This window comes from Centroberyx affinis, unplaced genomic scaffold (genome assembly GCF_046629955.1).
Source record: "Centroberyx affinis isolate AG114_WGS23_722 - 3 ecotype Tasmania unplaced genomic scaffold, CSIRO-AGI_Caff_v1 ptg000642l_1, whole genome shotgun sequence".
NCBI lineage: Eukaryota > Metazoa > Chordata > Actinopteri > Beryciformes > Berycidae > Centroberyx > Centroberyx affinis.
In genome coordinates this window covers 230,853-241,160 of record NW_027279268.1, presented here as the reverse complement: position 1 = coordinate 241,160, position 10,308 = coordinate 230,853, and the positions used below count along the sequence as shown (strand labels likewise).

The 10,308-nt window shown below is 43.1% G+C and overlaps 1 protein-coding gene across 1 annotated transcript in view; it reads left to right on the top strand.

Annotated features, from left to right (window-relative positions):
- Positions 1-494: 494 nt before the first annotated feature.
- The window catches only part of dscamb (Down syndrome cell adhesion molecule b), a 122,496-nt gene continuing 112,682 nt past the window's right edge, over positions 495-10,308 (top strand). Inside the window, exon 1 of the mRNA XM_071518901.1 lies at positions 495-575. Coding sequence (XP_071375002.1) covers positions 533-575 — 43 coding nt within the window. The 5' untranslated portion in view covers positions 495-532. The remainder of the gene's footprint in view (positions 576-10,308) is intronic.

Below are 10,308 nucleotides of genomic sequence, written 5' to 3'. Positions count from 1 at the left end.
CCTGTTTGCTTCTTTGCTATTTTAGTTATTTTCATTTTCTAATATATTAATCTTTTTTTTTCCAAGGATGATTCGTCATTCAATCTTTTATCTAGGATTTCGGAGCATTTAACATTATTTTTTTTTTAGATTTAGTTTAGCCAGTTTTGTCATTCGGACATTTTTTTAGGAGCTGCTAATACACTGCTCTGACTCAGCATCACACCTGGGCTTCACCCCTTCAGCATCCCTTTGAATAACAGGGAGAAGCAGCAAGACGCGGAGCAGAGGAGAGTCTGAGCACAGCTCTCCCCAAGACAATCACAGAGGCGCATATATGTTCCCAGCGCAAAGAGAGGGGTCGGGAAAAAGAGAAAAGAGTGTAACAACAAAGTAGGAAGGTGATATTAAAAGTAGAGACTTGGACCGGTTTCCATCAAGACAGTGGCAAATGTTTAACCTTAGCCTAAGCGCACAGAAGAGAAACCCAGGGAGGCACCGGTCGGAGGAAGAAGAGAAAGCATAGCTTGGGGGGGATTGAACGGAGCAGGGCATGTGGATATTGGCTTTTATCTTTTTCCAGAGCATCTTGAATGGTAAGTTTCCGGCTCTTTTTTTTTTTAGTGCTCATTACCTATTCCAGAAGGCAAATCACTGGTAGACAGCCAAGTGACTGAAGAGGGAGGATGGAGGTCACCTGTGTCCCACATGAAATGGATTTTATATGCTTGTCAAAAGGCTGACACCCTTGATAGAGGGAGAGAGACGGGCGAGGCATGAACTGCGTTTTAAATCGTTTAGGTTCTCCTCCTAAGCATTAAAGACACATTCCTGGCCTTGAGATAGACACCCTCAGCCAAATGAAATAAAATTGATAAATTAGGTTTATTTGGGCCATTTAATTTCTTGATTGGCATTATTTGTGGGAGGTTTGGTTAGATCTGACCTTATAGGTTAAAGTCTTAATTGCTTATTTGCATCCAATGCATGTAAATGATTTCTGTTTTTTTATTTGATGCCCAATGATACTTCTGTCACAACCTTGTTCCACTGTGGCCCTTAGTAATAAGTGACGTATTTGATATAATGGACATTTGGTTTAACCCCTTTCCCCTCCCCCACGGTGAGCATATTTTTCAAGTTCAAAGTAGCCTAAATGAATACAGCACATAAGAAGGATCAAATGTTGCACACATTTAAGTGTCAGAAAATGGTATATTCATTAACACACATTTGGAGTAAAATATTCTGTTATTTTTATGGCTCTATATGAATGTTTGCAACATCTCACCGTTTAATGAGATCATCACAAATTTGACAACAGCTTTATGTTCATTGCATTGAAGTATAGATTATGGAGGGAAAAGAAGCAGCACAAGTAAACACTGTTTATGTCAGTAATTAAAAGAAAACCCTGCAATTTGGACCAGAAAGATTCAGCAGAGGCCAGGCATATTCCGTAAAATGCTCTAATTCAGAATGCAAAAGGTATTTCACAAAATACACCAAGAAAAACGTGAAATAAATTTTCCATTCAAATAGCTATAGCCTCATTCTCCATTCAAATACTGTATTCAAACACTTAGATTTGGTTGTTCATTTTGTGTGTGTGTGTGTGTTTGTACACATGTGTATTTGTGTGAGTGCATGTGTGTCAGCGCACACATGCATGTGGTTGACACTGAATGCGTGTGCACGCGCACTTGCGTGCACGTGTATTTGTGTGCAGAATTTGTGTGCTCATATATCTATAATCAACTAGCAGAAAATTGATACAGTTTATTGCATTCACAGGATCAAAATAAGCATTTATTGGCCAGAGTCCCTTCTACAGGGAGGGATTATGGCTGGCTGGGTGTGTACAAAAAGGGGGAAAGAAAAAGGGAGAGTCGAAGAAGGAGAGAACAGGGAGGCTGGAAGAGGGGAGAAGGAAAGAAAAGCATAAGAGACATGTTTCCATGTCTCTAAGAAAAACACAACGGGACGACATGATGGGGATTGTTCAGATATTGAGGCAAAATCAAACCCACAATTGGTTATATTGTATCAAAGGGCTATGCGAGCTGAATTCACAAAGCAAAAATTGGGGAAGTGAGGATTTAGAGGTATGAATACATTTTGCCACGTCGAGGGGCAGTTATATGATTTGGTGCACCCACAGTGATGTGATATGGTGTGTCCCCAAAATGGATTTTTCCTCCTGGTCTGGATGATAAAATAAGGCTTCGAAATGGATTTTTGTTTCTGTCGTCTCTTTTTCATTGCTGAGGCAACCCTCAGTCAGCGCAGTTTATTGACATTCAACTCCATATAAAATGGTATCTCCCTCAGCCCAGCTTTGCTGAAACTCATAAAGGAACAATAAGGAATCCTCATTAATCATAATCATCTGACTCTGACATTAGATCAACTGCCATGCAAGATTGTGTCCATTTATTGCATAAGGGATTATTGAGAAGGCCTGTGGCAAACAACTGATAGGGAATAAGCAGTAGATGGTGCTGGGTGTGCAGACGTTATACTTTTCTGTTCGTCATTTGCACTGCAACCTTTTTTTTTCTTTTTTTCTTTTTTTTCTTTAGAACATGTTTTTATCACATGCTATTAGCCTTGTCATTTTATTTGATTTCTCTATCATTGTGCAGGAGCCTTGCTGTATGACTTTGTCCTCTGCGGTTGGATGTTTTGTTGATTATCATGAAAATGAGGTGTTCATCGGCTGAGCATGCGTTGTCAGAATGAATGAATGACCTTGTAGATAGAAGCCAGCACAGCGATTGGATTCTAGACAATTCTTGCTGTTTCAGAGTTAGGCCTATCACATGCTCACTGGCCTGTCTCTATGGTAACCTCCTTTATGGGTGTCAGGGAAGTGGGAGTTTGGCTCTGGCTGCACACTGAGGTGACCCGGAAGTACTAAATGAGGACCTAGTCTCTTCCCTCAATGTGCGTGTATACATGTGATTAATGGCATCAAGTGGCCTATTGAAGTCAGAAGAGACAAAACATGTTAATATTGATCTAAATAAAAATCCTGATGTTGCTGGAATGTAGAACAGGGTTTTGTCTTTCCCACAATGCACAGTGATAAGTTCTCAGTTTTCTGGACTCAGTATCTGATCTCAAAAAGAAACATTGCTACACATTTGCACAATGTTTACAAATTCTGTCATTTTAATTGCCTTGATTATGGCAATCACTGCAATTGATTAATCATTTCAAGTAATTAAAGGAAACTGAAGGAAGGAGTCCTTAGATTACTCTTCCCTTTGATCACATTTCAGCCGTTGAAACGGTTAAATCTGTCACTTTCAACATCAGCCAACAGGCACACTTATTTTTTGCATTATTTTGTAAGAGCCTACAGTTTGCTATTTCCTGTATCTATCAAAGTGGAATCTATAAATTCAGCCATCAGTGCAGGAGAGGAAACATATTAAATATCTCTCCCTGACAGCTGCCTCTAGGCAAAACCACAGCAAGCTCAAACTGACCCATTCGGATTCTCATTGCAAAGACATAATGAGGCAAGGCTTCTCGCACAGTCCCCACCACTACTGCAATGATTTGTAGACATACGCAGCTTAACCTGATGCTCACGACTTAACAGGACTTATCTCCTTTGTCTTCAATAAATGAACATTTACACTCAGGTCATGAGATCATGCAATCAAATTTTGATCTCAATTAGCCGTGACCTTTCTCAGCGTAAAGGCAGATCCACTTCGAAATAAGGAATCTCTTCCACAGCATCTAGCCCAGCGTAGCTTACAGTACAGTAAATAGCTGCCAACATCAGTTAGCCTGCCAATTTTACATGACCCCACATTATTAGCAACCTGAAAGGCTGGATGAAAATGCTACGGGGACTGTGGTGGATAGATAGATTGGTCTGAACTTGGCTGCGAGTAGAAAGGGGGAACCGGTGTTTGCACGGCAATTAATCTACATGGGGCAACGAAGGCAGCGCGCTGATTAGAGCCCCATCTGTTGGAGTGCCGAGGAGCTCCCCGGATCCTCCAAGACTATTTAAAGATGTCCAAAGACCAACAGCCTTCCAGTGGCCCACGGTGGCCTCGCGCAGGCTCCTTGGAGCGACGGGGAGAGCACTTGAAACCCGATCAGCCTTACAGATGCACTTACAGCCGTTAGTCTGTTTACTAATTACCAATTAGGGTTCGGTTGCAGAAGCGGTATCGCAGCTCGTGAGATTAGATTACACCGTGAAAACACATACGGCACAGTCGAGCGATAGATCATCTTATGCCGTCTCACTCTGATATGAATATCTAATGGGCTAAATTAAGTTTACATACCCACTTAAGTCTTGCTCAGTTCTACTCCGCTTGTCCTACGAGAGTGTTTGTAGAGTTTCATTCTGAACTCTGTGTGTGATTCCAGTGGAAAGGGCTGCTAACGCTGGGTAATGGATACCCTGATGTATGATCATAATAGATATCCCCTAGTTCATACATCCTAGCTGTATAATGAGGGCTACTCTACTGTACTGTACCTCCTCGAGCCTGTCTAGCTCTCTAATTAGGAGCAGGCTTTGGCGACTGGTGTGTGTGCGTGTATGTATGCACGCTGTGTTTCACCCGATGTAAAATCTAATTACCGATCACACAGTGTCTGTCTGGATTCCGCTGAATCAGAGGTGTAATTGCGCGAGCCCTCGCGTAAATGTCTCTTGCATTAAAATGTTAACGATATCATTTAGCATCTGCAGGGAAGAGGAGAAAAGCCCTCAGCACCCAGATGTAGGTGTTTGATCATGCGTGTAAAGTGAGGTTGTAGTACATCTGGCGGGGGTTTCCCTCTCAGACAGGGTTCTCAGTAGAGAGGATGTTTTTAATTCACTCAGCACCTGTCAAAGTGACATGTTATATTACTGTGCTGCTCTGCACAGGTACTGTAGTGGAGGAACTGGTGTAAAAGCTTTATTTGACAGGCTAAAACAGACTAAATCAAGATAGAAGCACTTCTACACAGGAGTATCCGTCTGCATAAGTTTGAAATATATTGACATTAAGACACAGCGTCTGCCAGTGACCAGGGGAATACTACAATTCATGTGCTCTGCTCAAGCTCTAGGACGGTATGGTTAGAGTTCGAGAAGCTGAACACTTTCCTAAAGCTCAAGACTGCTATATTTCAAATGAACAGCCTGGAGCTGATCCATTGAAAATGAATGGGAGACTAACCTTGTGTGTAAAGTTTGCTTGAACTTTTACACCCAAATCAATGTGTGGTAGTCAGTTGACTGTTTCCTGGTTTACCCAACCAAACCAATATCAAGATGGTGGACAGTCAAATAAGGTTTGAGAATAGAACATCTGCGATGCTTCAGTATCAGTGTATGAAACGACACGAAAATGCTTTGGTTATCTCAGTTTCTAATGCTATATGAGCTTTTGTGATCACATCAGAGAGTGTACAGTATAGTCTGCAGCAGTGTTGTGCATGAACGCGCTAAAAGAGCGCGTTCATTGAACGTGCTCATGTTTTTGGTGAACGGTGAACTGAACGTATCTGTTTGCAACTAATGAACGTGAGCGTCAACTCCCGCGAGAGCACTGTGTTTTACGGCACCCGAGGATTTACAGCACCTGGCATGGCTAGAGCAACTGGCAATTCAGACGCAGCTACCGGTACTGCTGAAGCCAGTTCATATGAATATTTGAAGAAGTTTTATGAACAAATCAGTACAGATTCCAATGGAAAAAATGTCCCATTTTTATGCAAATTGTGCCCGCCGGTTTTGAAAAAACAAGTCCGAACGTCAGCCACATCGGCAACGAATTTGAAACGACACAACGAGTTGAAGCATCCGAGCAGTCTTTAGTCAGTCTCTAGTTTGGGAAGTGGGCAGTGGCAATGATTGGAGGCTGGGGATGGATGGGTAGGAGGAGGTTCTATTGAAAAAGAATAGCTCGGAGCAGCTCATTTTAAAAAAAACAGAAGAAATGAACGTGAACTAGTTCAATTTTTGTGACTGTGAACTTAGTTCAAAATTCAAAATTGTGAACTATGAACGTGAACTAGTTCATTTTAATCTGTGTGAACTGAACTTTTAGCTAGCTTTTGTGAAGCGCAAACTTGCACAACATTGGTCTGCACTGTTCTGATCCTGTGCCATGTGTGTCTGTAAGTGGTGTTTTATGTCTCAGCACCAGTATCACCCAGACAAATCCTCATGCATTTATTTTACCTGGCGATTAAAGGTATAATATGTAACATTTCCGCATTCAAATATCTAAAAACGACTAGACCTATGTTATATATTTTGTTGAGTTGTGTACTTACATTATCCCAAATGTTTCCAACAATGTTCAAACCTAGAAAATCCGTAATTTTATTCAAGGTAATGGTGCGTTTCATTTGGTCGCCTGTCAATAGCGTCATATCCCCTTTACCCCCTAACTTCCGGGGAAACACGGGAAACACCAGATGACATGTCAGAGAGTGAGGAAGGAAGTCGGCAAACTAGCTAGCTAGCCGCTCTAGCCACTCTGTTTTTTCCATTCTATTGTTTTTATCGCTCACTCGTGATGGATCTCGATTGTTCATTCCCGTTTGCCGTGCGTTCTGTCGCCAAAGCTGTCCCCATAAAAAAACTCCCATGATCCCATGCTACTTCACGACGTCATTAAACTACGTCTTTTGTTATTGTTTTGATTGAGAGACCCCTAGCGGCAGAAATTACATACTGTGCGTTTAAAGTGACAAATTGTGATCTTCTATATGAACCACAGAGTTTGCGTGAGAACACAAAGGCCTGTAGTGCGTGAGGCATACAGCGGGGTGCTCACTGCATGCAGGCGTACCCTCCGCAGGGTGAGTGTATTGCACAATGCGTCCATGCGGCGAGTGCCCCGCCAGAGCTTTTGTCCATTGTGGAAGACAGGTGGTGGAGGTGTGATGAGCTTGCTATTCATCACCCACCAAGACAAACATTCACGCTGGACCTCATAAATACTGCCTCTTAATCCAGTCCTCCACATGCCAGGGCCACGCTTTGAACTCGACACACACTAAGGCCCCGGGCCGGATTGATCCCTGCTACTCTGGCCTAGGCGGGATGCATGTGCCTGATGTATTGTGGATCACCAACATGTCTCTCTCTCTTTCTCTCTCTGTCTCTCTACTTTTCTCTCTCCTGCTCCCTTTGAACGCATCCTCCTCTCATATTTCGTGGGCTTCTCTTGTATATACCAACCTGTTTTTTTTTTTATCATATGTCTCTGTCAGTTTCTCTTCAGTCTATTCACACTTTTCTCAACCTTTACACTTTACTGTATATTGCAGATAGACTTCCCAATCAGATTATTTGTGAATGCATTTTCAGGAGGTGTTTCACCATCAGAGTCTGCCCATGCCTCTGATGCTGCATAGTCCAAATAGTAAAGTAGGCTAAGGGATAACGGAGGAGGCAGAGCTGGATAGACAGAGTGACAGAAAGACAAATGGGTCCAGCTTGGTTTCTCGACACTGCTCTTTATTTTTAAACCTGGCACAGATGCTAAGATTTAAGACCAAGTTAGTGGCGGTTATTTTTAGCTGGCCATTTTTAAAGCGCTGTCATCTTGTTGGAGTTGAGGTAAGGTGTGTGAGTGTGTGCGTGCATGTGTGTGTGTGATGCGTAAAGTGGGTTTCTTATTGTGTGTGTTTGCTTGTGCTAGTACATATATATGTGTGTGTGGCACTTGGTTTTCCGAGTGTATTCTTGTCTGTGTGCGTGCATGTTTGCATGCGTGTGTGTGTGCGCGTGTTTAATTGGGGAGCTGGGTGGGTGGGTGGGTTAGGGTGTGACATGGAATGGAGCCACAGGAGTCTGATTTATGTCCTTCCAGCCGCTCATCGATCCCCCGGCCTGGTGTGAGACTGAGTGTATCGTCAATACTCCTAGCACTTTGTGGTATTCCTAGAATTCCCCGACCTCCTCCACTCACACCAAGGTGTGATGCTGCAGTAAGCCATCTTGTCCAAGATCAAATAAAAGGGCATAGGGCCTGGCAGCAGTGTATTCGATTGTAGGGCAGTCCACCGGTGAATAGATCATTTTCCAGGCAAAGCGCTGTTGTCAGATCCAGAGAATTGGATCTATTATTCGTACAAAGGGAGGTAATTTGGACAGAGCTCCGCACGGCTCCCGAGGAGCATGTAGCTGTTTACATGTTGCTAAGTGTCCCCATAGACTGTTGCCAGGATGAGGTCTATTATGTGTTGCTCTCCCTCTCTATCTGGCCCATCCGTCCCCACAAGTGATTATGCTAATTAGTGTTTGATCAGATGATTAAATTAAAACTCGATTCATCCAAAGTACTAAATGCTCGGAATACATTTGTGTCTGCTTGGCTGCCTGGCTTCGCACAGCACGCGTCCCCTGTTGCCTCTCTAGCACACGGGAGGAAAGGATGACCTGAGAGGAAAGGAAAAGAGAGGAGAGGAGAGAGGGGAGAGGAGAGGAGAGGAGAGGGAAGGAATAGTGTACAAAAATACCTCTCCTTTTTATTCAGGCAGCGGCACGGTGAGAGGAAGGGTGTAGTAATAAAGCAAGCTGGGGGCTGAGGGGGGAAAGGAGGAGGAGAAGAGATGGAGGGAAGAGAAAAGAGGAAAGGAGGAAAATAAGGGAGTGGGATGGGGGGGGGGGGGGGGCAGTAGGGGGAGCGGCTGCTGAAAGGAGCCGTGCTGTGGTCCCCTAAGTGTTGAATAAACATGCTTGGTTTAGGGAAATGGCTGCGATAAATGTTTAATATGATAAGTCCATAAAGACAGTCAAATGAGTCTGGAGTATTAAAATGAGCATGGCACGCAGCAGCAGTAGCAGCAGCTCTAAGGGTGGGGGGGTGGGGCTGATAATGGCAGGCAGAGCTAACAGGATGAGAGGAGCCAGCTGCTGTGACATCCAACGCTAACACACTTCACCAGCTGCTGGTCACAGACGTCTTCTTGGACAAAAACAGGGATCGTGGTCTGTCTTCAAAGGAATGCCATGGTCTGATAATGACATTATTACCTGCACAACACTACCAATAGCTGCGGTATATTTGCGTGGCGCTTTTCTCAACAAAGCTCCAGAGCGCTGTAAAATAAAAGGAATAAAACAAACAGATCAGCAATCAGCTAGAATAAAAGGGAACACTTGCACTGGTGGCACAATTAAGGCTCGTAGCTCGTTAAGGAGAAGATACAAAAATAAAAATGGTGCACAAGAAAATAGAAGTGGCTGATTAATTGAATGTATTTGAAGAATTACAAAACAACATACCAACAAGCATGCAGCATTGCAATTACCAGTTTCAGACAGTAAAGTCACCTGGCTTCCATTGTGGTCCAGAAAACATTCGCTGATACACTCAATAGCACGTATGAAACAGTATACAAAGATGTGAAAATTAAATCCACTGGCAACCATAATATATAAAACACCTCTCTGGTCTGCCCTCCACCATATTTCTGCTGTAGTTTGCAATCATTTTTTCAACTGTTTTTTCAAACCCTCTGGAGAATAGTTTGTATTTTGTTAGGCAGTTTGTTCCACTTTTCTGCACCTGTGTCATGAAATGAGGTGCTGCCTGTAGCCTGTAAGCATGGAGAGGGATGGAATTGAGCTTGTGGTTGTCATTAGCACCAATCAGGATGAGGCCACTAGCTAATAATTCATAGTATAAATAGGGGGGTGAGGGATGACTATGTCCTCTTTGTCACCATTTCAAAAGTCTGTAGCAGTGATATACAAGATGGTGTGGTGGAATTGGATCCTGGAAGGCGAGCGGCCGTTACTGTCAGGTCACTCTCTTCAGCAGCCTCTCATGTTGTGGCTAGAGTTCACTGAAACCTCCATGGACATCGAGAACTCCATGGACATTTTGTTACCTTAGCGGGCATGCAGGTGGACAGCAGTCATGTTTAGACACCATCAACAGCGGCATCTTTGAAGGCCCTTAACCTTAATGTTTGGTGACATAATAAGGTTGGTTGTCCACTATGTAGTGCCTCCACTTGTCTAACTTGTGTATGTATCAACATAGCAGAGAGGTAAGGCCTCTGCCAACAGCCATCCCTACATGAGAAATCTGCTGCTTAATCACGTTACAAAAGACAGACAGTGTATGCTGACCATTAGATTAGTTTGGAAGGGATTAGATTATGTCCACTAAAACCTCAATCAGACATTTTGGAGTATAATAATAAATTACAAAATAGAGTCTTAAAAGGTAGGAGTTCCTTATGTTTACAAACAATACATACGTAATCAAACTATTTGTTGGCAGACTGACTCAGCTAGAATGCACCGGCTGAACTGTACACATCATCCAAAATTTA